The sequence below is a fragment of the Sturnus vulgaris genome, chromosome 1 (assembly GCF_052056855.1).
Source record: "Sturnus vulgaris isolate bStuVul1 chromosome 1, bStuVul1.hap1, whole genome shotgun sequence".
Lineage (NCBI taxonomy): Eukaryota > Metazoa > Chordata > Aves > Passeriformes > Sturnidae > Sturnus > Sturnus vulgaris.
In genome coordinates, this window is record NC_142243.1 from 1405811 (window position 1) to 1433461 (window position 27651).

Below are 27651 nucleotides of genomic sequence, written 5' to 3' on the forward strand. Positions count from 1 at the left end.
AAGTCCAGCTGCTGCTGAGGACCCCCACACTCATGACAGGTGTGTGCACAGCCACGGAGAGCCCCCAAACTTGTCACACGTGTGCACAGGTGCTGAGACCTCCCCACACTCATGACAGGTGTGTGCAGAGCTGCTGAGAGCCCCTAAAACTGTGACACGTGGGCACAGAGCTGCTGAGACCCCCATACTGGTGACAGGTGTGTGTGCAGAGCTGCTGAGACCTCACAAACTCGTGACACGTGGGCACAGAGCTGCTGAGTCCCGCCCCACTCATGACACGAGTGTCCCCATGCCCCCCTGCCTGGCACAGCCTGTGCTGGGACCCCCAGTGCAGGACACCACGGTGGGGGGACACACACAGGAGGGGGTGTGTCCCCATCTTGGGACAGCCACGGACCTCAGACCTTGATTTCCCACAGATATATTATTATTATTATTAATTATTATTATTAATAACAATTCTTTTTCTGTAAAAGCTCTAAAAATGGATAGAAATAAAAAATAAGGGGGGGGGGGGGACGGGACACCCACACGCTGCCGGCTCCTGGCCAGCGGGCACGGCGGGGGAGGTGGGGGGGTCCTGTGCCACCCCCCCCTTCCCAGCGAGGGGTCCCCCACCTCCTCCTGTCCCCCATCCCGCTGTGAGATCGGAGGAAACGTCTCCCAAAAATCCAGGGGGGGCTGGACACCCCAGCGGGGCTGGATAAGGCCACGGATGTCGGGCGGGGCAGGGCTCTCGGGGCCCCCCCCAGTCCGTGTGGGGGGCTCGGGGCCCCGGGGGTGGGCGGGGGTGGGTCGGGGGTGGGTGCCAGCCTAGGCCCTGCCCTCGCAGGGGTTGTATTCCGTCTCTCCGGCCGACACCTGGGAGATGCGCCGGGTGGAACGCCACAGCCGCCGGTGGAACTGGCCCGGCCGCACCTGGGGACGGGGGGTGAGCGCCATGACCATCCCCAGATCCTTTATCCAACCCCTTCCTCATCTTCTTCTCCATCCCCATCCCAAGATCCTCATCTGCTTCTCCATCCCCATCTCCTTCCAGATTCTCATCCTCTTCTCCACCCCAATGCTCTTCCCAAAACCCTTTATCCAACCCCATCTGCATCCCCTTCTCTATCACCATCTCCTTCCAGACCCTCATCCTCCTCTCCATCCCCACCTCCCTCCCATCTCCACTCCCATCCTTATCCCACATCTCCTTCCCCACCCCACCCGGGTCCCCCTCAGCTCTGGAGAGGACACATCGATGTCCCCACGCTGGGAACACCCAGGGGACACCGAGCCACGTTCCCCTCCCACCCTGACCTGGCTGTGAAGTCCCGCTCACCTCTGCGGGCTGCCCAGCGCCCACCACGATGAGTTTTCCATCCTCCAGCCCCACCAGGATGTGGCTCTTCTCCTTGGTGACGGACACGCTGCGCACGGGCACCCGCATGGGCACGGGGGGCACGGCCGCCCTGAGGCTGGGGACACGGCATGGCATGGGACACCACGGCATGGGACACCACGGCATGGGACATGACCCATGGGACACTAAGGCATGGGACATTCTGGCACGGGACACCCCGAGGGCGTGGTGGGGCCGGGACAGGGCACATCCCTCCCTCACCTCTGGAGCTCACGGATCTCCAGCCCGCACTCCAAGGTCCCCAGCACCACGAAGTCCTCGGTCAGGCACATGGCTGTCACCTCCCGGTCCAGCGGGACGGAGGACAGGAGCTTCCCGTTCACCGAGTACAGGTGCAGCGCGAACCTGTCCTGCAAGGAGCACAGGGGGAGCGTGGTGGTGGTGATGGCTCAGAGGGGACAGTGGGGACACCTGGACATACCTTGGAGCAGGAGGGTTGCCCCACGGCGGTTTGGGCCACCACCTGTCCCTCGGGCCCCACGGCCAGGTGGGACAGGATGGCAGGGGGACAACTCTCGCCGGGCGGCCGCAGGGAGCGGATGAAGAGGCCCCGGCGCACGGTGTGGGTGATGATGGTGCCGTCCTGGGGGAGGAAGGGGACACAGCGTGACAATGGTGGTGGCACTGCCCATCACACACCCGCCCCACGGCCCCGCCAGCTCACCTTGGAGCCAGACACGGCCATGTCCAGCTCGGTGCTGATGGCCACACACGTCACCTCGGCGTCGTGGCCGTACAGCACCTGCACGGGTTTGGGAGCCAAGCCGCTGGAAAAGCCACCCTGGCGTTGGGGACACGGGGACATCAGTCACCTGCTGGCAGTGCCCACAACGAGCTCACCCTGCTCCTCCAGCCCTTACCTGCTGTAGGACCTGCCACACCATGCAGGTGGTGTCCCGCGAGCCAGAAATGAGGTAGATGCCGCAGAGGTCGAGTGACAGGCAGGTGACAACATCTGTGACAGCCAGAGGGACACCATGAGGTGCCGGTCCCCTCCCCCCCACGCTCGGCCCCCTGACTCCATGGGATGGCACCACTATGTGTTTTAGGGTGTGGAACTGCTGCCAATCCTATTCCAAGATGTGTTTTGGGGTGTGGATGCTGCTGCTCCTCATCCTGCTCCAGCTCTGAGGTTGGAACCTGGACTGTGCCCAGGACATGGAGACCCTGGGAGATGCCCCTTATGGTGCCACCTGCTCATCGTGTCACCTGCCCCCTACCATGGCCCTACAGCCCCATCAGGGCATCATCATCACATCATCATCATGGGAGGAGAACGTACCTATGTGCCGGGTGATGTGCCCCACCACCTTGCCCTTGGCCAGGGAGGTGACACGGAGGCTGTTGTCCCAATGTCCCCCGCTGAAGAGCAGTTTCCCGTCGGGGGACACGGCCAGCGTGCGGGAGCTCAGGTCGGCCCCGGGGGCGAAGGGGCCCTGCAGGAAGCGCTGGGTCCTGTGAGGAGGGATGTGGGATGGTGGTGGTGGATTGGTGCCACCTCCAGGGACCATCCCTGGGGACCCTGTGGCCCGGTGACTCACTTGGTGTTGGTGACAGTGGGGTCTTTGGTGAAGCTGAAGTAGTTGGAGATGTTCTTGTCGTAGGGCAGCCAGTTATGGGTCCCCAACAAGCCGTTGGCACTCACGGTGACCTGAGAAGAGAGGAGGGGAGGTGACACTGCATTCACTGCTGGGATCCTTCCTGCTTTGGTCTTAGATCCCCCTGGACCAGCCAAACACCCCCGTGCCTCAGTTTCCCCACACTCACCAGGATGTCGGGGGATCCCTGAGTGATGAAGGAATGCGCCTGGTTCTTGGGGACCATGGCCTGCACCAGGGCCACACCATCACTGATGCCCTGTGGGGACACAGCAGCTGCTGGGCACCCTCCTGACCACCCCACCCCTCCCAGTGCTGCCCAGGGACCCCTGGGGGTGCCCTCACCTCCACGAAGAAGGACTTGAGCTGGCCCAGGTTCTCGAAGACGTTGGGGGAGCGGGTGTCCAGGTGGGCCAACCTACGGGCAGCGCTCTCTGCTGACAGCCGGGCGGGGTGGGGCTCCTGGGGGGGGCAGGACACCCATCAGAAGTGGGGGGATCCCCCAAAAGGGGCTGGCTTTGGGAGTGGGGGGGTCTGAGCTACCTTGAGAAGCTGGCAGGGCGTCTGCCCGAAGTTGCTGATGATGCCCTCCAGAGCCTTGCGCTGCGTCTCGTCGGTGATGGCGTCCAGGTCCACGGCACCTGCGGATGGGGATGGGCACGGTCACGGGGGGACACGTCCCTGCAGGGTGTCCCCCTCCCTTTGCCCCACAGCTCACCCTCGTAGGTGCAGTAGTAGAAGACGTTGAGGGCCTCCACGGCGGCCGGGCCACGCTGTTTGTACCCAAAAATGAGGTCGATCCACTCGTGGAGGTGGGCAGAGACATATTCTGACTCCTGTCCAAGGATGGGGTGTCAGGGTGGGCTGGGAACGGCCCCAGAACCCCCCCAGGGCTGAAGAGGGTCCCCATCTCACCAGGGCTTTGCGGTGCTGGTGGATGAAGTCCTCGCGGGACCGTGCCCACCGCGGCAGCACCACGTCCCCAACCTTCTCATTGGAGAGCTGCAGACAGCCCAGGTCAAACCCTGCGGGCAGGACGAGGATGATGAGGGACACAGACCCGCCCTGTGCTCCCCAGGTGGTGACAATGGTGTCCCTTACCATTCTGGTTCTCCAGGAACTCTGGGAAGTAGAAGAACTCTGGGATGAGCTCCTTGACATCCACCGGGTTCTCCATGCGGGCTTGCCACGCTGCTGGCACCGAGTGGAACTGCCGGTCCGAGCAGTCAAACCTGGGGGCACAGGACACCTGGCTGGAGCCCGGTTGTGTCCCCACGGTGTCCCCTCTGCAGGAGCCACCTGCCAGGTGCCCACCTGCCGCTCTGCAGCTGGATGTGGAGGGTGGTGAAGGGCTCGGTGCGGATCAGGTAGTGCATGACCCCGGCGGCGTTGGAGTAGTGAGTGCCATAGTGGAACTTGTCCACTGTGCCCGTGGGGTCCTCGAAGCTCTCGTACCTGCAGGACAGGTGGGATGGGGTCCAGCAGGAGCCAGCCAGGTGCTCCCTGCATCCCCAAACCTTTGTTTGTGGGGTACTCACTTCTCCTTGACGTCGCGGGCGTGCCGCTCGTTGGCCACCCCGATGGGCTTGGACAGGTCCCGGAACACGGCCGGGTTGGTGAGGTCCAGGGTCTCTGAGACGTAATCCCGCAGGATCCAGGGGAACTGGGTGGGGGTGGGAGGCGGGTGAGATGGGGGGGCACAGGGTGGCAGTGGGGACAGTGGGGGACACAGGGACTCACCACGGGGTACTGGGACAGGTCGTTGTAGGTGCGGCCTGCGATGGTGTTCAGCTGCATGAGGTACTCGAAGTTGGAGATCTCCCGCAGGACCCATTTCTGGAGAGAAGGGAGAGGGAGGAGAGGAGACAAGGCAGACACCCCCCAGCACATGGCAGTGCCTGTCCCTTGGCCATTCCTGGTTCCAAAGTTGTCCCCAGTCCTATGGCCATCACTGGTCCCAAATTTGTCCCTGGAACTGTGGCCATGTCCATGACACGGCCATCCCTGGTTCTACAGTCACCTCTGGTCCAATGGCCACCCCCATCCCATAGCCATCCCCTGTTCCATGGCCATCCCTGCTCTCAGACCATCCCACGTCCCATGGTTGGTCCCATAACTGTCCCACGTCCATCCCTGGTCCCATGGCCATTCCCAACAGCCATCCCTGATCCCATGTCCATCCCATGCTGTCACCCTCCCCTTTTCCATCTGGGAAGGGGACACATGGAGCAGGGATGGGCGTGGTGGACCCAGTACCTGTGTGAGCCCTGAGGCTTTGAGCAGCTCCTGGGGGGACCGGCTGCCAAAGTAGGTCTGGTTGGGGGGCCGCAGGCCAAGGATGCAGGAATACACCTTGTTCCTCACCTGGCAGGGACAGAAGGACGTGGAGTGGCTGGAGCTCGGGCAGAGCCGTGGCCCCAGGAGGGATCTGGGAGGGGATGAGGGTGTTCCCACCTTCTTCCTGAAGTTGAGGAAGTAGTTGGCCTGGTCGATGAAGAAGAGCTCGAGGGCGGAGCGGCGCAGGTTGTAGCGGCGCAGGTGAACCTCGCGCAGGTGGGACAAGGGGCGCTTGAAGTCGTAGCCGATCCCTGCCCAGGGTGAGGGGACAGAGAGGCCCCCCGGGTGTCACCATCCCGCCATTCCTGAGGCATGGATGGGGCTGGGCAGGGATCCTCACACCCCTCAAGGAGCTCTGCCGTTACCTCCCTCCGTCTCCTCCTTCTCGCTGCTGCCGTCGTAGAAATAAACGTGCTGGGTCGTCACCTCCAGGCGCCCAGGGACCACGGCCACCGTCGTGATGAGCTCGCAGTCCTCTGACACCACCAGCTTCTCCCGCTGGTTCTGCTCCTTGGGCTCAGCCCTGCTGGCACAGAGGGGTGAGGACACTCTGGTGACACTCCCAGTCTGGGTGGGCTGGCGCTGTGGCAGGGCTGGGATCACTCACTGGTTGTCCAGGACAGGGAGGTCCTCCTCGGCCAGCTGGTCATCCTCCAGCTCGCTCACCTTGGCCTCCTTGGCCATGGCGAGCGGGAGGGACTCGGCAGGGTTCTGGAGGTGATCAGCTCCTGAAATGAGGAAGGGCTCAGCAGGAACCACCACCTCCCTGAACTCCTGTGAAGGGCTCCCAAATTTAACGCTGTCCACGACATGTCCCAGCCCAACCCACCGGTGACATCCCTTGCCCACAGCACGGGGGGACCCTCAGGTGCCCCGGTGCCACCACCTCACCCAGATTGTCCCGTAGGGCGCTGGCCTCCAAGTGCTGGTCGAAATTGAGGTTGGGCACCAGCTTCAGCCTCATCCGGGAGTAGGTCTCGGCACTGGACAGCTTCCAGCGAACCTCCGGAGGGTTCCTGGGGGACAGCTGGGGGTGAGGCACCCTGGGGAGCCCTGGCTGTGCCACCCATCCCTGGGGACAGGGTGGGGACTCACCGGTCGGCCCAGGCGGAGCGGGGCGAGGTGAGCAGGCGGCACAGGGAGCGCCACTGTTTCAGCACGGTGCTGTGGTGGTTGTTGGTCTGCTTGAGGACGTTGGCGTGCCGGGCGTTCTCCGCCTTGCAGCGCTTCGCCGCCGGCTCCAGCACCAGCTCCTGGCAAAGGGACACCAGGGTGAAGTGACAACAGGGGCTTGGGGACATCCACAGGATAAGGAGAACGCCCCCAGGATGATGTGGTTGGGATGAGGAGTGCATCCTTGGGATGATATCCCCAGGATGAGGAGCACATCCTAGGGATAATGTCCCCAGGAGGAGGAGCACTTCCTGAAGGCAACGTCCCCAGGGTGGCATCCCTGGGGTGAAGAGCACAACCCCAGGATTAATACCCCAGAGAGAGGAGCACATTCCCAGAATGACATCCCCGGAGTGAGGAGCATATTCCCTGCATGACATCCTTGGGATGAGGAGCCTGACCCCAGGATGAGGAGCACCCAGAGTGACATCCTTGGAGTGAGGAACACGTCCCCAAGATAAGGAGCACATCCCCTGGATGACACCCTTGGGGTGAGGAGCATAACCTCAGGCTGAGGAGAACTCAGAGTGACACCCTTAGGGTGAAGAGCATGTCCCCAGGATAAGGAGCACCCAGAGTGACATTCCTGGGGTGAGGAACATGCCCCCAGGATAAGGAGCACCCAGAGTGACACCCTTAGGGTGAGGAGCATGTCCCCAGGATAAGGAGCACCCAGAGTGACATTCCTGGGGTGAGGAGAGTGTCCCCAGGATAAAGGGCACCCCACAGGGTGACATCCCAGGGACAAGGAGCAGCAGTACCTGGAACAGCTTGCGGCTGGCCGCCTTCTCCTGCTCGCGGCGCTGGGAGCTGCTCATCATGGCATCGTAACAGGCGTTCCAGAAATTGGACATCAGGTCGTGGCTCCTGGCAAACGTGTCCATCTCAAACTGGGCCATGGTGGGCTGCACCTGGATGAGCAGAGAGGCGTTCCCGAGGCTTGGTACCCACAGGTAAACCCCACAACAACGATCCCACCCCACGGCACCCACGTGCTTCTCGATGAAGCCCCTCCACTCTGGGGTGGTGCAGAAGAGCTGGAAATCCTCGTAGAAGGTGGGGCTGCCGTTGGTGGGGGGCAGCGAGGGCAGGAACTGCTGCAGCTGCAGGGTCTCGTAGCACTGATCCATCAGCGTGCGGATGATGGGCACCAGCCAGGAGAAGGTCTCCGACCTGGAATCCACGGAGCGCCGCAGGGGCGTCTCCAGCTTGCCCAGCAGGTAACAGGCCTCGTCCCTCCGTGGGGCTGACGTGGTCTGCAGGAGGCTGTGCAGCTTCACGTAGGCCAGAGAGTGCAGCTGGAGGGGACAGGGACACGGGACATCAGGCGGGGCCACCGTGGTGCCACCGTGGTGCCCGGGGAGGGGTGACCCACCTGGGGGTCCTGCAGCAGGATGTACCCGAGGAGAACCCGCAGCCCCGTCTGTGCCATCTCCTTCAGGTCGGAGGTGCCGTTGGCCAGGTGGTGCCACACGCCCAGCTTGTCCAGCAGGCTGCTGACCCCCTCGTAGATCTGGGGGGGACACCGTGAGCCCCCACCCGGGCAGGAATCCCAGCCCTGCCCACCCCATCACCCTCCTTGGGTTTAGGATCAGGGCAGAACCCAACTCGTGACTAACTAGCCTGGGTTTGGCATGAGGCTGGGGCTCAGGAATTATGGTCAGGGGTCAGGATTAGGGCTGGGGTATAGGATTGGAGTTAGGGTTTAGCTTTAGGACACAGGTGTAGCAGTAAGGTTGAGGATTAGGATGTAGGAAGGACAGTGAGATTACAGGCTGTGAGTTAGGGTTTAGGTTTAGATAAAGAGTTAAAGTTAAGATTAGGATTGAGGGTTAGGCTTTATGACAAAGATGTGGAGTTAAGGTTTAGGATCGTTATTTAGGAGGTGCAGTTAAATTTAAGAGTTTATGAGTTAATCTTAGGGTTTAGGTTCAGGGTTTAGAGTATGAAGGGTTGCATTTACGGTAAAGCTTTAAGATTAAAGTTTAGGACTGGGGGTAAGGATTAAGGTTTAAGGATTAGGATTGGGGTTGGATTTAAGATGACCAATAGGGCAGAGGTTATTTCCTAAAATTAGGATTAGGTTTTGATTAAAATCTAGGCTTGAGGCTGAGATTATTTCCTAAGGTTAGGATTAGGCTTAAATTTCAAATTAGGAATAAGCCTGAGGTTACATCCAAGTTCTCCAGGTGGGGTTAGCATTTAGGGCCAGGGTTGACATTAGGGATCAGCAGAGCTGGGGTTTGGGATCAGAAATCGCTGCTCATTGTCATTCCCATCCACCTTCTCGCTCCACAGGGCCTGGTTGTTGTGTCCCTCGGAGAAGAGGAAATCCTGGAGCAGCCTCAGCAGCTTGAGGGCGTTCTGGGTGAGCCCGGGCAGCGTGGCCGGGCCCGACTCCTTCAGGTCCGTCAGCGCCGACTCCAGCATCATCTCCAGCAGGCTGTGGGACAGCAGCGGCTCCGGAGCCTGCCCTTCCCTGGGGATGCAGCCCCGGGATGCAGCCCCGGGATGCGGGCGGGCCTCACCTGCGCTTGATCTCGTCCGGGGGTCGCACCAGCTCGCAGGCCGTGCCCAGCTTGGTGAGCACGGAGAAAACCTGGCCGCGCTCCCTCCAGGCCGCCTCGTCCCAGCCCTCCACCCCGCGCCACGTCACCGAGAAGATGATGTTGGTCAGGAGGTTGCACAGCTCCTCCTCGGGGGTTTGCTGCCCAAAGGGAGGGAGGTGAGAGGTGCCCGCGGTGCGCCAGGGTGGTGGGGATGAGGGTTTGGGGCTCACCTGGGGGTTGCTGGTGTTGGAGATGTTGTCGCTGGGCAGCACGTCCTGGTAGCTGCTCTCGTCCAGGACGTTGGACAGGCTGGAGCTCTTGCGAGCTCGCATTCCCGGGAAGGGCTTGAAGCTCTCCAGGGGCGAGGGGGTGCCGGGGCCGCTGGCCGGGGTCTGGGTGCCGCTCTCGGCCGTGGCCATGGAGCTGGTGCTGGCCAGGTCCAGCCCCAGGTCGAAGGGCGAGGTGGAGAAAGGGGACAGCGGGTGGTAGACGCCGTCGAAGGGGGGACCGTCCCCGGGGTTGGAGGACGAGCGGCTGGCCCGGTCCGAGGAGTCGAAGGACTTGAAGTTGTAGGAGTGGAAGGACTTGGTGCGGCCGCTCGGGGAGATGGAGTGGTCGGAAAAGCCCTCGGAGAGCTCCTGGTCCGAGGCCTCGTATCCCAGCGGGAGGAAGACATCGAGCTCCTGGAGCTCGGAGGGTGGAGGGCTCAGCCTGTCCTTGCCGGGGGGCTCGGAGAGGCGCAGCAGCTCCGGGCAGCCCGAGGTGCTCAGGCTGTGCTGGCGGCACTCGTAGGATTCCTTCACATAGAGCTTGGTGAGAGTGTCCTGCCAGCCGGCCAGCCTGGCCAGCTGCTTCACCAGGTCCTGCTGTGCATAGATCAGGTGGAAGAGCTGCAGGAGGAGGAGAAGGAGGAAGGAGGAAAAGGAGGAAGGAGGAAAAGGAAGGACATTTGGATGCTGTTGCCTCAGCTCTGGATGGATGGACCCACCCCAGCAACAGGAGCACCCCAGATCCTCCAAAACCATCACGGCGTGCTGGAGCTGCACTATTTCCATGCTGGCAAGATCCATGTCACCACCATCCCCACAGCCACCACTTTTGGGCACAGCATGGTGTCCAAGGATCTCGGCCCAGGGTGACACCCCTGTCACCTCTCGGCCCCGCTCACCTTGCGGCAGATGTCGAGTCGGATGCTCAGCTCAGCCCGGTGGGACAGGTACACCACGGCCACCAGGTCCTTGTAGTTGGGAGGGTCTGTGGACAAGGAGAGCAGCACAGTGGTGGGACACTTCCTGCTGTCCCCAAAAGCCACCAAAGACCCAGCCTAGCTGAGCCTCGTGGGAAGCCACCAGCGATGATCCCATGGCACACAGTTGGGATGATGGCCCGGTTTGTTTGGCACACGGTACCTGCCCCCAGGACCTGCTCCGAGAGGCAGCGGAAGAGCAGCATGGAGCCAGGAATGTCACTGAGGTGAGAGATGAGCCCGTGGTACCCGATGTCCTTCAGCTTCAGGCGGCTCTTGCTGCGCTCGGGGACCTTCTCGTACTTCAGCATCTTGTAGAGGACCTGGTGGGACAGCGAGAGGCGGCCACCTGGTGTGACACCCCTGCTGGGGACAGCAGGAGGTGGGTGCTGGGGACCCGCCCTACCTTGAAGACCCTTTCCCGCACTTCATCCGAGAATTTCTTCTGCACCAACAGGGAGAAAAGCAGCTCCACGTGGCCCGGCTCGAAGAGGAAGGCAAAGAGCTGCTCCTGGGCTGGGGAGCCCTTCAGGAGGCTGTGGATCACCTCCAGCGCCCCACAGACCTGCAGGACACCGGCATGGTTGTCCACTGCCCCCCGAGTGTCCCACCAGGATCTCAATGGCTTCTCCCCAGCCCATGTTTCGCTGAGGGGTTTGGGGACCACAGCGTGGCCGGTGACACACCTGCTGCTCATCCTGTGCCCCAGCCAGGTAGTTCAGCAAGCTCTGCATCTCCTCCCCGGAGAAGCTCCGGCAGAAGAAATCCTTCACCAGGCTGAAAAGGGACGTCTGCACTGTCCTGATGTCATCCGTGGCCGTGGTCTTCTCCCTGGAGGTGCTGATGGACAGACACCCGTGGGGATGTGTCCCTTGTCACCCACCACTCGTCACCAGCATCATCCTAAATCCCAACACAAAGCCTGAGGAGCTCCAGGGATCTTCTGCCCCTGCGACACGTCCACTCCAAACATTTGGGTCTTCTTGTTACAGAAGCCACCGCACTCTTGGTGGCAGCTGGGGGTGGATTTTGGAGCTGGGCACAGGCCCAGGGATGGGAAGGTCCTGCACCCACCACAACGCTCCCACTCTGGAAGGAGGGATATTCTCCCACAAAAATCATGTTTAGCCAAACTGCAGCTGCCAGGGGTGAAGCCCACCCCCAATCCCACCCTGTGAGCATTCCAGGATTCCAGCCCCACGTGGCAGCTCACCCGTAGTAGGTCCGGATGGAGTCCAGGATGAACTGCACCCCGTACTTCTTGCGGATGCGCTGCTTGTGGTCCTTGACCACGCTGGCCAGGTACTGGATGTGACCTGCAGGGAGAAGGTGTCAGGATCCCAGGGAGGCCGGGTGGGATTGGATATTCCCAGGATTTCCAGCTCCCACCTAAGCGCACGGCGAAGTCGCTGTTGCTCCAGATGCGGAAGTCGAAGAGGAGGTGCTGGTACAGGAGGTGCAGCAGGAGCCCGCTGCCCTCCGAAGCCACCTGCTCCATGAGGATCTGCGAGGCCACCAAGGTGCTCATGTCCAGCAGCGTGCCAGGGACCTGCCATGGGTGACAGGGGACACTTCCAGCCCCTTGGGAACGGCAAGGACCGTGGGGTGGGGTTTAGGGAGCCTCCCACACCTTGTGCAGCAGGGCTCCGATGATGGCCGGCCCGTGGCACTGCACCAGGCTCTCCTGGTTCACAGTGTGGTTCCTCAGGAAGTTCTTCACCAGCAGCAGGAAGGCGGCCACGCTGTTCCTCTCCAGTCTGCTCTCTGCAGGGCACCGAGACCTGTGAGTCCTGGGCCCCTCCAAACCCTTTCCTGGACATCCCACGCAATTGTCTCTCCAAACTTTTCACCCTGTTCTCTCCTGGGCCCACCCAAACCCTTTCCGGGGATCCCACGCAGTTGTCTCTCCAAAATTTTCACCCTGTTCTCCTGTTTTCTCCAGATTTAAGGAGATGGAAGCCTCTGCTGCTTTGAGCTTTGGAATGAGCAGCTGGATATCAGGAGAAAGCGCATTCCACCCATGCCAAATGTTCCTGGAGCCACCCTCACCTTCCCAGAACTTTGTTTGTGACTAAGTGGGTCATAACAACATCCCAAATGGCTCCTCCATTACCCCATAACTCCTGGAGCCTCAGGCAAGACCTCTCCTGCCTGTGCTGGACACCTGCCAGGTCCAGGAAGCCCTCTGTGGTCACCCGAGCAGGACAGCTCCTGCTTCACATCCCCTGAGCTCCTCACCTGAGGACTTTCCCAGTGGGATGAGCATGCCCTGGGCGTTCCTGGAGGATGTCAGCTCTGGCCCCACCAGGTCGTTGGTCTCCTGCTCATCCTCGGGCTCCTCTGTCTTGGACACCACTTGCTCGAGCAGGGGCAGGAGCACCCCCATCCCACCCACGCAGTTCACCACGTCCTGGGGGAGGGAGGGAGCGAGGGGAGAGGCTTTGCTGGGTGGTGACAGCAGTGTGGGGGAGTAGGTCCATGGCACCTGGGGTCCCTAAAAGTCACCTGTTCCCCTGCACCACCCCCGCTGCCCACCCTGGACGCTGAGGACCTATGGGACAGATGGACCCAAAACCACGGCGAGAGTCCCTGCAGGGTCCAGGGGACGTGTGGGGGTCCTGCCCTGGGACTGTGCCCCAGGAGGTGTCCCCCTGGTCACCCTGTGCCCAGCCTACCTTGATGTCCCAGTTGACCACCTTGTGTCCCGTCAGCCTCCCGTCCAAGCCATGGCTGGGAGAGAGGTCCAAGCAGATGTTGTTCCTGCAGGCCTGGAAGAGAACACCATGGGAGCATCCTCATGCTCCTGGACACGTCCCTGGTGGCACAGGGTCCACCAGCACTGTCCCTGTCCCCAGGGGCGTGGCTCTCCTCACCTGGGGGGTGTAGTACAGCAAGAGTTTACTGCTGAGCTCCACCAAATCACCTTCCAGCGTGAACGGGGATGTGACATTTGGTCCTGGGGGAGAGGACTGGGGTGAGCTGGGACGTGGTGGAGGAGACCCCAGTTACCACCAGCACCCTGGGGACACCCCCCATGCCCCACCCTGACGTACCTGCACAGAAGAGAGCCTTGACCTGGGCTTGCTGCAGAGCCTCACAGAAGATGGCCACGGAGCCCAGGTGACCCTCCAGCGAGGTGGGGCTGCCCCACTCCGTGTCCTGGCTTCCAGCTGCCGTGGTGGCCACCACCCCCTCCGTGGGCAGCTGGGTGGGGGTCCAAGAGTGAGGACTGAGGGTGGCAGGGACAGACTGGGAGCGTCCCAGCACAGGGTGCTGGGTGAACACCAGCTCCGGCCCGTGCGATGCCGGCGGGTGGCTGGCGGCGCTGGCGGCCGTCGTGGTGGTCCGGTGGCCCGCGGAGCCGATGCAGCAGGAGGTGAAGGACTGGGAAGGAGAAGGGATCACACTCAGCCCCCAGGGAGGCCGTGCAGAAGGGGCTGGGTGGGCGCTGGGAGGATCCCCCACCTCGTGGAGGGACGGGAAGCGGAGCTGCGCCGTTTTCCGCAGGTGTCCGTCGGCGTAGATGCTGACGATGTTCTGGCCGAAGGGCCGGCGGCCGGCAACGTGGACGATGTCAACGCAGTGCTGGGGGGACAGAGAGGGACATCAGGGCACTGTGCTGTGTGGGGTTAACTTTCTGGGGTGTCTTCTTCCATGAGCCAAGCAGCTAACAGTTGCTATCAAGTTGTTTATTGCAGAAGTACATCAGTCTTAAAGGTAAAAGTTATAGACACTCAGGTCTCTGGTATAGAGTTTCAAATAGAAGCAGAAGCTGCTCTTGAAAGTCCGAGCAGGGCTGATGTTGCTGCAGCTCTCCCCAATGCATCTTTTTATATAGAAACTTTCTAACAAGCTGGTGTTTTTTGCCGTTTGCTTCCTGCTCTCTCGCCACCATCATCATCACCCAAAGAAAACAAGAACTGCTGCAGCAACACAAACTCCAACCACTTTTTTTAACTTATTAGAATTCTAGTTTCTTAGCACGCCAGGTTATGTATAAATTACGCATATGATTTATTTTGTTTTATTTGAAAAACGTAAGCAATATTTTTATTATAGCTTTATTATATTTAAAACTATGTTCTTGGAGCCTTCACGGAAATACTAATATTTACAGACTATGTTTTTTAACTTTTACTAGAACTTGCACTTCTGCTCTGGCATCTAAGACATTTTATTTATTAAAAGCACTTAAGACTTATTTTACTTACTTACTTGCTTGCTTATTCTAAAACTTAAACTTACACTTCCACTTTATGTGTGAGTGGCTTAACACACTTGGATTTATTTAAAGGTTTTAATTCAATTCCTGTATTTTGATTTGTCTCTGAAGAATTCAGAGAGACCTTTGATTACAGACTCCAGCAGTGGTGGCCCTGACAAGGACGGGGATGATCCTCACCCAAGCAGAGTCATTGAAGGCAAACTCTGGCAGTGCCACCGTCATGTAATCCTTCTTGGTGCACACGGCCACCACCAGCACGCCGCCCGTGGTGAAGAACGCCTCAAAGCCCGTCCCGCCCGCCGTGAAGAAACTGGTGGAGAAAACCACAGAAAAAAAACACACTGGGGATGCTGCTGCTGCCCCTCCTCACCCTCACCTCACCCCTTCCAGCGAGCATCACCTGTAGAGCTGCCTCCTCTTCGGCCTCGCCGGCGGCTCCGGCTCCTCCTCGCTCAGGCACAGCCAGGCGTGGAAGGCGAAGGCACCGCCGGGCCACTTCTGGACGGTGGGCACCATGATGCCAGCCATGCCAGGGCTCAGGTCGAAGCTCTGCAGTGCCCGGGGGGGGCCCTCGCCCCTGGCCATGCCGGACAGCGCCCGGATGACCGGAGCCACGTAGGGATGCGGCCCCCGGCCCCGCTCGCGCCGCAGCAGCCGCAGGAGCTGCCGCAGCTCCCCGGGCCGGATGGAGAGGCTGCCCAAGGAGCGCAGCAGCTCCAGCAGGTTTTGGGAGCAGGCACTGGGAAGCGCTGGCTCGGTGGCCAGGGCGCCCAGCAGGGAGCCCACCATGCCTGCCTTGACGCAGGTGAGGCGGCTGGGCAGGGAGGCCTCGCAGAGCCGCCGCAGCCACACCGACAGGATCACCTGGAGATCCCGGCATTCCAGCGCCGGCAGCCACGCCAGCAGGATCAGCAGCGGCTGCTCGTTGCGGATGGGACGCACCGGGGAGGAGCTGTGGTCACCCTCCACTGCCTGCAGGGACACAAGAGGGGCTTGGTGCAGCTCCAGTGCTTGGAGAGGGATGGATCCACCCCAGGCCACCCTGGGCTGGCGGCAGAGACCTTGTGCATCCAGGATCTCGGAGACTCCCATGCATCCAGAATCTGGAGACCCCAGACATCAAGGGTCTTGGAGACCCTTATGGATTAAAGATCTTGGAGACCCTCGTGCACCAAGTATGTCAGAGACCCTTATGAATCAATCCTTTTGGAGACCCTGTGCATGTTCTGGAGACTCCATGCATCAAGAATCTTAGGTACCTCCATGCATCGAGGATCTTGGAGATCCTCATGGATTAAGGATCTTGGAGACTCCCATGCATTAATAGTTTTGGAGATACTGTGCATCCCCAAGCATCAAGAATCCTGGAGACCTCCATGTATCAAGGATCCCGGAGGCCCTCATGCACCAAGCATTCTGAAGATTCTTGTGCATCCAGCATCTCGGAGCATTAAGAATCTCTGTGCATGAAGTGTCTTGGAGGCCTCCACGAATCAAGGATCTCAGAGACCCTCATGCATGAAGCACCTTGGAGACCCTCCTGTGTCCAGAGTGAGCAGTTCCACATCCAAAAGGGCTCAAAACTCCCAAACCCCAGCACAACTCCAAGCGAAAGATGGCCCCAGGACCCCTCGGGAGGAAGCTGCTGAGAAACCAGCAGAGTGGAGAGGATGGGGGGCTCAGAAATGGGGGGAGCTGAGATCCATAGGAACCCCCAGCGCTGAGAGCTTTGCCTGGAGTCAGGAGAAGCGGGAATGCTGCTCACCATGTTGAGGAGCTCCTGGAGCAGACGCTGGGTGGGCTGGCCCTGGCTCCTCAGCACCTCGTAGAGGTGGGAGTAGCCGATGCGCTCCTTGAACACCTCCTGGAAGCACAGGGACACTGGAATCCCAGCCGAGCCCCACCTGGGGCTGAGCCACCTCAACCCAGATGAAAAATCCCAAATCCTTCTGTTTTTGGGGTGTCCTCCTCAGGGGAGGTCCCCTGCCCACCTTGGCCGAGGGCGAGTTGCTCATGATGGCCGTGAGCACGCCGAGGGCGTGGACAGCGATGGCGTCGGAGCTGCTGGCACTGACCTAGGGGGACACGGGAATGGGGGAGCTCTGGACATGGGAATGGGGACATAGCCCACCAGGGGTGGTGAATGGGTTATTATGGGGTACCTGCTGGAGTCCATCCCCGTTCCGTGTGGGAACCTCGTCCTGGGCTTCACCCGCCTCCTGCGAGCTGCCGAGGTAGAGCTGTGGGACACGGGGTGGGCATGGGACACGGGGAAGTGGCTCTGGGGGGTCCCCACCCCATGGATGTGTCCCAGGATTGTTCAGAGCCAGGAATGGTGAGGATGGAGATGGAGACGAAGGTGCCCAACCCTGGTGTCACCAAAAGGTTCACACCACCCTGAGCCACGATCTTTTAGAACTGGGAAAGGTGAGGGTGGAGATGAAGGTGTCCAAACCTGGTGTCACCATAAACCTCAGGATTGTTTAGCATCAGGATGGGGATGAGGATGGGGATGAAGGATGGAGATGAGGATGGAGATGAGGACGGGGATAAAGGATGGGATGAGGATGGGAATGAGGATGAAGATGGAGATGAAGATGGGGATGACAATGGAGAACAGCATGGGGATGAGGACGGCAATGAGGACAGGAATGAGGACGGGAATGAGGATGGGAATGAGGACGGGGACACCGATGTGCCAGCCCATACCTTGCTGTTCTGGAGCAGGCGGATGATGTGCTCGAAGCAGTTGTTGCTGAGGAACACGGCCTGGAGCACGGGCCGGTCCTGGCAGCTCAGCATGGCCGGGATGGCGTCTATGGACACAGAGAGCCTGGCTCAGCCCCACCCCACACCCACATCCCCAAAATCCCACCCCATTCCCAACCTACCCAACATGAGCACCCGCAGGGTGAGGAGCCCTCCGGCCGCCTCGGGCGCCAGGGAGGCCGCGGGGAGGTCGGAGTTGAGCACCCTGAAATATCCATCCAGGAGGCTCCGCAGGGACACGGGGCCGGCGCCGGGGCTGGAGCCGTGCAGGACATGGACAGCGGCCACCACGGAGCGCAGGGTCACCTCCAGCAGCGCTGGGCACGGCGGGGCCCCGCTGCCACCCCGCTGCAGAACCCCCAGCAGCACCTCCAGCGCCGCCGGAGTGATGGCCTGGAGCGCGTTGGGCTGCGGGATTTGGGAACGAGTTCGGGAATTCTGTCGCCAGGCGTGAGATTGAGCCCTTTATTGATCCCCTTATTGATTGACCCCAGCGCTGCAGATTTTGACGCTGGGGGGGTGTGAGTTGATTGAAAGCCAATTTTGGAATTGTTGGTTGAATTGATTTTTAATTGCTGCGGGAATTAAAGGTGATTTCGGCTCCAAATTATTAATTCAAGGATTTTCTAGCTTCCGGCCCAGAGGTGAAGCAGCAACTTAAAAGTTTAAGCAACTTAATTATTTAATTAATTTAATAAATTAAATGTAAATTAAATCGATAAAATAAAGGACTAGAAGTTAATTTAATAGTTTAATTATAATATTATTATAAGATTAAATAAATAATAAAATTAAATAAATAATAAAAATAAAAGTATTTAATTGACTTTAAGAATTAAATTTAATAGTTCAGGAAAATAAACTAATTCAGTAATTTGATGTTGATTATTATATTTAACTATTTCATAATGTAAAAAATTAATTATTTATTTACATATTTTGCTTTATTATTTATTTCATTCTTTAATGTTATTACTTATTTAATTATCCAGTTTTATTTTATCATTTCATTTGTTCTATTGCATTCTTTAATTCTTAATCTAATAAATTATTTAAATGATTTTATTAAATTATTAATTATTTTGTTTTCTTTTATTATTTATTTTAATTCTTCAATTTAATTACATAATTTAACGTTTCTGAGTTGATCCCACCACATTTAAGGCTGGAATGTTAAACAGGATTTTTAAAAGCTTTGGTGAAAATTCAGTGGTTTAATTCCAGCCTTGGAATGAATAAAACTTTGGGGTTTATCCCTGGAATGAGGAGCTCAGCTCCTCCTCCCCCTCTGCTCCCCAAGGGTACCTTGGATCCAGAGAGGATGGCTCCAAAAAGATGGATAATTCGGAGCTGGATCGTTTCTGGGAGCTGCTTCCCAGCTTGGAAACTCTCTGTGAGGATGAGGAGGAAAAGATTTCATCAGAGGAGCAAATACCAAAAAAAAAACAAAAAACCCAACCAAAAAAACCAAACACAAAAACAGAAAAAGGCCCTTTTCTAGCTAAAAATACGGGGAAAAAATCATTTTTCCACCCCAAAAAAATAGGGGAAAATCCCTTTCCTACCCAAATCCACCCCACGAGCGAGCTGGACCCTGCTGGTGATGGAGAGGATGAGGATGCTCCAGGTTTCCCAGCTCTGGTTGTGCCAGGAACGGGGTTTTGTCCCCAAAAAGGGGATTTGTGCCACACTCGGGTTCAGTTGGGGATTTATGGGGCGGAGTTGTAGGGGATTTTTGCAACGGTGCTGCCTCTAAAAGGGGATTTTTGGGGCTTCCCTAGAAAAAGTTCCCCTTTGTGTTGATTTTTGTGGGTTCTGCAGGTGGTGCTGGGCTCAATTCCTGCTTTAGGATCCTGCTCCTCTTCCCAGGACATGGGAACTGGTACAGGATCCTAAATTTCTGGGGCAGGTGTAGGATAACCTGGAACAGGTATTAGGATCCTATGCTTGCCCTGGAATCCTACAATAATCCTGAGATAGGAACAGGATAACCTGGAGCAGGTGTGGGATCCTTTTAGGTCCTCGGATCAATACCCACTCCTGAATAGGACACCTCTCCATGGATCCTATAAATATTCCCTGATCCCACCCCTGCCCCACTCTCCACACTTAGGGATCCCACACCCACCTTTCCCTTTCCCAAATCCCGCTTTTACCTTGGAAAAAGGCACCGAACTCGGGGGGCAGCGGGGCGGGGGCGAACTTGTATTTGCTCTTCTCCTTGGCACTGATGGATTCCCTGGAAAGAGAGGGGTGAGGGGGATGGAATCCAGGATGGGGGAGGGATTTTGGGATGCGGGGCGGGTCCCTCACCCGCTCAGCTGCCGCCGCCAGGTCTGGTAGGGGTCGAGGAAGCACTCGCAGAGGTGCAGGGCGTGGAGCATCCCGTTCTCCAGCTGTGTCCGGTTTTCCAGCTGTGTCCCATTTTCCAGCCGTGTCCCCTTCTCCAGCTGTGCCCCATTTTCCAGCTGTGCCCCATTCTCCCGGCTCTCCAGCTGTGTCCCATTTTCCAGCTGTGTCCCCTTCTCCAGCTGTGTCCCCTTCTCCAGCTGTGTCCCCTTCTCCAGCTGTGCCCGGCTCCGCTCATCTCCCGGGATGCTCCGCAGCTGCCGGGAAAGCTGAGCTTTAATCCCTGACACGCTCCAAAAAAATGGGATGCGTTTTTTTTTTTTGGGGGGGGGGGGGGGGAACTCTGCTTTGGGGAGAGAATGGGATCATCAATCAATCAATCAATCAATCAATCAGAGCCCAGAGCAGCACAAGCTGGGATGGACTGACCAATCAGCAGCCAAAGTCACACAGCCTGTAGGGCTGCTGACCAATCAGAACCCAGAGCTGCACCGACCAATCAGCACCTGGCACCGCGAAGCCCTTGGCCAATCAGGACCAGAGCAGCACAAGCTGTGGACTCGTGGGCCAATCAGCATCCACAATCACACAACCTAAAGACCTGCTGGCCAATAAAATGCCAGAGCAGCACAACCTGTAGAGGTCTCCACCAATCAGCATCCAGAGTCACACAACCCATGGACTTGCTGACCAATCAGATCCCAAAGCAGCACAACCTATGGATTCTCTGACTAATCAGGATCCAGAATCACACAACTGATAGAGACACTGGCCAATCACAACTCAGTCACACAACCTGTGGACTCACTGACCAATCAAATCCCAGCACAGCACAACCTGTAGAGCTCCTGACCAATCAGAGCCCAGATTCACATAAGGTATGGACTCAGTGACCAATCAGCACTGAGCCCCTCCCCAGCCAATCAGGCCCTGCCCATGACTGTTCCCATTCCCATGACCGTTCTCATTGCCATTCCTGTTCCCATTCCCGTCCCCATTCTGATTCCCATGACCCTTCCCATTCCCACTCCCGTTCCCACTCCCATTCCTGTTACCACTGCCATTCCCACTCCCATTCCCATTCCTACTCCCATGAATGTTCCCATTCTGATTCCCACAACCCTTCTCATTCCCATTCACCTTCCCTCTCCCATTCCTGCTCTGATTACCACTCCTGTTCCCACTCCCATTCCCGTTCCCACTCCCATTCCTTTTCCTATTCCCATTCTTGCTCCCATTCCTGTTCCCCCTGCCATTCCCGCTCCTATTCCCATTCCCACTCCCATTCCCAGTCCTGCTCCCACTCCCATTCCCATTTCCACACCCACTCCCGTTCCCATTCCCGCTCCCATTCCTGCTCCTGTTCCCACTCCCATTCCCGCTCCTGTTCCCATTCCCGCTCCTGTTCCCTCTCCCGTTCCCATTCCCTCTCCCGTTCCCATTCCCTCTCCCTCTCCCGTTCCCTCTCCCTCTCCCTCTCCCACTCCCGTTCCCGTTCCCACCTGGTTCCCGCAGAGCCGCAGCAGCCGCAGCACGTGCGGGAGGCAGCCGGGGGTCCTGTCGGGCTGGATGTTCTCCAGGTTCCTGCAAAGGAAAACTTTGGGAATTCATCCAGCACGGAGAGCGGGGAGGAAATTTAGGAAGGGGGAAATTTGGGAGGGAATGAAAAAAATACTATTAAACAATATTATTATGTTTTTTAATTTATATTTTTTATTACATTACATCGTATTATTAACTTTTGTTAGTAATAATAATAATAAAAATGATTATTTTTAGAGATGTGGTGCAATTTGGGGGAACAATGGAATTTTGGGGGTAATATTGGTTTCCTATTTCTATATTTTTATTATCTTACATTACTATATTTTTATTATATTTACTATTATTAATAATAATAAAAATAATTACTTTATAATTATTATTTTTAGATACATAATGCATTTTGGAGAGGATACTCCACTAGGAGGGAATGACAGAATTTTGGAGGGAGAATAATGATTTTTGATTATTATATTTTCATTACATTACATTATTCATTAACGTTATTATTGATGATCAGGGTTTTCTAATTGTTCTTTTTACAGATGTGATGCAATTTTGAAGAGACACTACATTGGGGTAGAATGACAGAATTTTGCGGGGCAATAAAGTTATTTTTTAATTTGTATATTCTGAAAAATATATTATTTTGCATTATTATTATTAATATCACTATTACTATTGTTACCACTACTATTGTTACTATTAATATTACAATTATTACTGCTTTGGTTATAATTTTTAATATTATTACTATAATTATTGCTAGTGTTAGCATTAGTATTTTAGTATTTTTTACTAATATATTATTATTGCTGTTATTATTCTTAAATAATAATGATAATGACAATATATTAGTATTTTATTTTATTTTTAAAGATGCACTTTAGAAGAGATGCCGTGATTGGGGGGATCCCAGATTTAATGGGGGGGGGGGCGGAATTCCCCTTTGGTAGGAATTCTGTGGGGGTTTTTTTGGGGTGGAGGTCGCACATCCCCAAAGCCACCCGATGGTTTGGGACTGGGACAAACTGGGAGCTGGGGAGGGGACACTGGAGCTGCTCCGTGCTGGGAATTCGGGCTTGGAGCAGGTGGATCAGGGGGGGACGGGGGGGGGGTTTGGGGTCACCCACCTGCAGATGATGATGAAGAACTTGAGGAGCAGCAGCGCCTGGCCCAACCCCGTCCCCCTGTCCCCGTCGCGTGTCCCCAGGGCCACGCTGTGTCCCAGCCTCTGGCTCAGCACCTGCAGCACCTCCCGCGGCAGCGCCGGGATCTCCGAGCCCGGATCCTCCGGCCTGGGCGGGATCGGGGGGCAGGATGTGACCCCCCCAAACCCTGCCCCCGCCACCGGATGGCTCCGACCACGGAGAGCGGATGAGGAGCCACAAACCCCACGCTCGGCACCCCACGGGTCTGGGGCCCCACGGGGGGTTTGGGGGTCACTCAGGGATGTGGGGGTCACCTACAGGGGTCACTTGGGGGTGTTGGGGTCACTCAGGGATGTTGGGGTCAGCCAGGGGTGCTGGGGTTATCCTGGGTGGGATCACTCAAGGCGGTGTGGGGTCACTCAGGGACGTTTGGGGTCACTCAGGAACGTTTGGGGTCACTCAGGGACGCTTGGGGTCACTCAAGGTGGTTTGGGGTCACTCAGGGACGTTTAGGGTCACTCAGGGATGTTTGGGGGCACTCAGGGATGTTTGGGGGCACTCAGGGGGGTCACCCCAGGGTTTTGGGGTCCCACCTGCGGGGCTCCAGCGAGGGCAGGGCGATGACCCTCTCGAAGCTGGTGACGAAGGCCTCCAGCCACTGCTGCAGGTAGGACAGGTCCTTCTGCAAGGGAGGGCAGGGCTGGGGCCAGTGGCCAATCACGGCCCTCCATGGCCCCCACCCACAAGGATCGGCCAATCACATCCCTTCATGGTCCCCGCCCACAGAGAGCAGCCAATCATAGCCATAGAAATCAGCCCCGCCCACTCAGGTGTGTGACACACCCCTAGGAACCACTGACCAATTACAGCGCAGAACTGCACAACCTGTGGAGCCCCTGACCAATCAGAGCCCAGCCCAGCACTACCTGTGGACTCGTTGACCAATCATCAGCCGGAGCCACACAACCTGTGGAGCCTCTGACCAATCAGAGGCCTGCACAGCTCAACCTGTGGAACTCACGGGCCAATCAGCTCGCAGAGCACCTGTCCCTGCAGCCAATCAGGGCACAGCAGGGACATGGGGGACAACGGGGACTCACCCAGGCTGGGCAGCCCCACCCACAGCCCTGGGCACCACATGTGGCACCTTGGGGTCACCCCAGTCCCTGAAAAGGGCACCCCAACATGGCACCCTGGGGTCACCCACAGCCCTGGCCACCACATGTGGCACCTTTAGGGTCACCCCAGTCCTTGACCACCCCAACAGGGCACTTGGGGTCACCCCAGTCCCTGAGCACCCCAATGTGGCACCTTTAGGGTCTCTCACAGCCCTGAGCACCCAGTGCTGCCCTCTGGGGTCACTCACAGCCCTGGGCACTCCAATGCATCAATTTGGGGTCACCCACATCCCTGCGCACCCCAGAGTGCCACCCTGGGGACCCCCACACCCAGTGCGGCACCTTGGGGTCACCCCGATCCCTGAGAACCCCAGCGCGGCACCTTGGGGTCACCCAGAGCACCCCGAGTCCCCAGCGCAGCCTCTCCGGGGTGTCCCCCCTCGGCAGGGACCGTGCCCCCATTCCCACGGGGACCAGCCCCCATTTTCCGGGATCCCGGGGCTCCGATGGCTCCCCCAGGCGAGGGGCGGGGGGAACCCCAAAATCCGCCTCCCCCGGATTTCCCGCTCCACCCCAAGCTCCCGCATCCCTGGGGACGAGCCGGTGGTGTCCCCGTGTCCCCAAAGCCGGTACCTGTCCCTGGGGGTGGCCGTGGCCATCCATGACCCCGCAGCCGTGGGAGCAGCGCCGGCGCAGCGGGGCCGGAACGGGGTGTGTGTGTGTGTGTGTGTGTGTGTGTGTGTGTGTGTTTTTAGGGGGGGGCCCCCCCCTTTTTGTCACCGCTGTCGCTTGTGCAAAGCCACCAAAAAAGCCCCAGAGCTCAGGAAATGCCAAGTCACCCGCGGCCCCAACGGCGCTTCCTGCCCCGCTGCCTGCTCCGCTTGGGGACACCGGCACCGTCTGGGGACACTGCGGAGCCCACCCGGCAGCTCCGGGATGTCCCCGAGCTTATCCCGGCATTCCCGGAAAATCCAACCCCAAATGCTGCCGAGTGTTGAGTTTGCCGGTTCTCAGCATCCCGAAATTCCCGGCGCTCCCACCTGGAGCTGCGTCCCAAAATTTCCGGGGTACCCACCCGGAATTGAGCTCCCGAAATTCCCAGTGGGCCCTCCTGGAGTCCGAAATTCTCGGGGCACCCACGCAGAGCTGAGCTCCCGAAATTCCCGGCGCTCTCTCCTGGAGCTGCGCCCCAAAATTCCCGGGGCACCCACCCGGAGCTGCGCCCCAAAATTCTCGGGGCGAGTTGAGCTCCCGAAATTCCCGGCGCTTCCTCCTGGAGCTGGTGTTCCAAAATTCCCAGGGCACCCACCCGGAGCTGCACCCTGAAATTCCCGGCGCTCCCAACTGGAGCTGCACCCCGAAATTCCCGGGGCACCCACCCGGAATTGAGCTCCCGAAATTCCCCGTGCGCCCACCTGGAGCTGCTGTTCCAAAATTCCCGGGGCCCCCACCAGGAGCCGCATCCCGAATCCAGAGTTGGGGTCCCGAAATTCCCGCTGCGCCCACCCTTCGGGAGCGGCTGTCCCGAAGTTCCGGGTGTGCCCTCCCGAGGCCGCGGTCCCCGCCGGTGCCAGTCCCGGTGCCGGTGGCGGTGCCACCCCGCGGTGCTGTCGCAGCCGGTTCCCGGCTGGCAGAGCCTGTTCGGCGGCTTCTGGGCTCGGCCGGCGCGGAGCCGCCTGGGAGCGCCGGGAACGCAGAACCGGGCACGCAGAACCGGGAACGCAGAACCGGGAATCCCAGAACCGGGAATCCCAGAACCAGGAATCCCAGCCGGGAATGCCGCCCCTCCGCCGGGAGCCCCCCAGAAAGCGACAGTGACAAAGCCGCCGCGATGTCACCCCCCTGCACGGAGCGCCGCGGGTGGCACTGAGTGACCCCGCGGGTTCACGGTCCCGCCGACCCCTTTGGAGGGGTGGGACAGCACGGCCACCCCTGGGGACAGCACGGCCACCCCTGGGGACAGCCCTGTCCCGTGCCAGCGCCTGTGACAGGAGCTCTGTCCTGGTTTAAAGCCACCGGAGACAACGGGCCATCCCCGGGCCACCGACAGGGCCGCTGCCATCCAGGTGACACTGCACGGAGGGGACACTGCCATCACCTGGGCCATGTCCCCCCAGACTTGTCCTTGCTGGGGCCTTGGGGACACAGGGTTTTGGCTGGGGAGGTGACGCTGGGGTCTGGCCATGTCCCCGGTGCCTCAGAGGTGGCATGGTCACCCCACTGGTGTGGCACAGTGAGCAGGACACCCTGACAAGTGGCACCTGTCCCCACACAACCGTGGGTGACACCTGTCCCCCTGTGAGTGCCCTGAGAGCACAATGGGACCCTGCAGGGCCATCAGACCCTGGTGGCACTGCACGTGTTCCCAGGGACACCCGACAGTGTGACATGTGTGCCCTGCCACCACACATCCACCTGATGGATGGCACTTGTCCCCATCCATGTCCCCTCTGCGACCACACACAGCTGATGGACGGCAACTGTCCCCACATGGGCACCTCGCAGAGTGGCACCTGTCCCCACACAGCTGGAGCAAGTGGCACCTGTCCCCCTGTGACTCTGGACACCTCAACAATGTGGCACCTGTCCCTACCCAACCACAGACACCTCGATGGTGTGGCACTTGTCCCCACAGGGCCATGGTCACCTCAGTGTTGTGGCATGGGTCCCCAGCGGACCACAGACACCTCAGTGACACCTGTCCCCAGAGGATTATGGTCACCTCAATGATGTGGCACCTGTCCCCAGAGGGTCATGGTCACCTCAGGGATGTGGCATCTGTCCCCAGAGGACCACAGACACCTCAATGGTGTGGCACCTGTCCCCACATGGCCATGGTCACCTCAGTGGTGTGGCACATGTCCCTGGATGACCACGGGTACCTTGAGGCTGTGGCACCTGTCCCCATGGGACCACGGGCACCCTGACCATGTGGCACCTGTCCCCACACAGCCACAGCCACCCCGATGGAGTGGCACCTGTCCCCATGTCACCCCCCGATGTCCCAGCACGTGGCCCTGTCCAAGCCCCCTGGCTGTGTCCCCCCAAAGTGGGGTGACTTTGTTTTGGGGTGCAGAGGAGGCTCCCGGGTGACATCGTGGATGACCCCATGGATGTCCCCAAACCCTCCCGGCATCCCCGGCCACCTCCCTGGGACACAGCGGGGTTTTGGGGGAGCAATTTCACCCCGAAATCCATCAGGTCACCCCAGCCCGCGGGGACAGCGCTGGAGGTGGCACGGGCCGGGGGGTGACACTTGGGTGCCACCTCCCCTCCAGGACCCGCCCCCCATCCGGGGTAATTAAGGACAAAACGAAGCACGAGGGACTTTTGGGGTGGCCTGGGGGGAGCCCACCCAGGAACCCCCTTGGGGACACCCCCAGGATTTGGCAGAGGGTGCCGGGGGTCCCCAAAACCGAGCCCCCCCCACCCCGCCAGAACCCGCTGTCCCCACCCTGTCGCCGTTCCAATGTCACCGCGCACCTGTCGCCGGGCGGTGGCGCCGGGAGCGGAGGGGACACGCGGATCCCCCCAAAAAACCTCCCGGAGGGGTTTAAGGGACCCCCAAACCCCCCGGGAAGGGCTGAGACGGGCGGGGGGACCCCAAATTCCCTCCGGGAAAGGCGGAGCGCGATGGGCGGGGGGGTCCCCGCGGGATGCGGTGTCCCCTGGGGGGGGTCACGGATGGCGCCGAGGGCCAGGCGGGTTTGGGGACACCCCGCAGGTGACAACGGCGAGCAGGGGGGGACGCGGTGACAAACGGGGGGTGGAGAGGGAGGGCACGGGGGTGGCGCGGATCTAACGGGGGGGGTTTTAGGGACCCGCAGGATGTGACAGCGCAGTCCGGGCGCGGGGGGGGACACAGCGAATGGGGGGATGCGACAATGGGGGACAGGAGGGGATGGGGACACAGGCGGGGGGCGGGAATTGGGGGGGGGGCGCAGTGGGAGGGTGTAACCAGCGGGGGTGGGGGGGCTGCCGGGGGTACCCCCGCCCCTGTGCCCGCCCGGGGGGTGCCCGGTGCCCGGTGCCCGGCTCACCTTGGCGAAGTAGAGCATCCAGAGCTCGCACAGCCGCTCCCGGGAAGCCATGCCCGGGGCCGGCCCGGCTGGGAACGAGCGGCGGCTCCGCCCCCCCGAACCCCCCCAATCCCAGCCCTGGCACCTCCCCCAGGTGTGGGGGGGGCGGG

At 59.1% G+C, this 27651-nt stretch overlaps 1 protein-coding gene across 2 annotated transcripts; it reads right to left on the minus strand.

Annotated features, from left to right (window-relative positions):
• Positions 1–359: 359 nt before the first annotated feature.
• On the minus strand, positions 360–27582 carry NBEAL2 (neurobeachin like 2). Of its 2 annotated transcripts, XM_088176915.1 has the most exons (55): positions 27503–27582; positions 22938–23026; positions 22327–22491; positions 21154–21235; positions 19616–19908; positions 19459–19541; positions 18608–18693; positions 17425–17710; positions 17243–17349; positions 16696–16773; positions 16525–16608; positions 16299–16397; positions 14934–15505; positions 14711–14843; positions 13774–13893; positions 13362–13692; positions 13182–13264; positions 12984–13076; positions 12547–12718; positions 11939–12072; positions 11698–11857; positions 11522–11624; positions 10995–11148; positions 10715–10873; positions 10472–10631; positions 10231–10316; positions 9293–9952; positions 9042–9220; positions 8797–8956; positions 7889–8026; positions 7506–7811; positions 7275–7424; positions 6436–6593; positions 6232–6356; positions 5948–6068; positions 5706–5863; positions 5458–5591; positions 5260–5367; positions 4744–4839; positions 4542–4666; positions 4318–4458; positions 4105–4235; positions 3919–4028; positions 3722–3839; positions 3547–3644; positions 3349–3465; positions 3173–3262; positions 2947–3056; positions 2688–2860; positions 2266–2360; positions 2070–2186; positions 1827–1988; positions 1607–1755; positions 1325–1460; positions 388–918 (listed from the first exon to the last, which is right to left on the minus strand). In XM_088176915.1, exons 1-55 carry the CDS (start codon positions 27551–27553, stop codon positions 814–816), a joined length of 8433 nt encoding a protein of 2810 aa, XP_088033041.1. In that variant the 5' UTR covers positions 27554–27582; the 3' UTR covers positions 388–813. The 2 variants fall into 2 exon arrangements, with proteins under 2 accessions (XP_088032986.1, XP_088033041.1); XM_088176860.1 differs by having other exon boundaries at positions 360–918; positions 5260–5591.
• Positions 27583–27651: the final 69 nt, after the last annotated feature.

Excerpts from the sequence above, each read along its gene's own strand:
- NBEAL2 (XM_088176860.1), bottom strand. The coding sequence starts at position 27,553 with ATGGCTTCCCGGGAGCGGCTGTGCGAGCTCTGGATGCTCTACTTCGCC. Across the intron at positions 23,027-27,502 it reads GGATGCTCTACTTCGCCAAG|AAGGACCTGTCCTACCTGCA; the intron begins GTGAGCCGGGCA and ends CCTCCCTTGCAG. Across the intron at positions 18,694-19,458 it reads GTTCGGTGCCTTTTTCCAAG|AGAGTTTCCAAGCTGGGAAG; the intron begins GTAAAAGCGGGA and ends TCATCCTCACAG.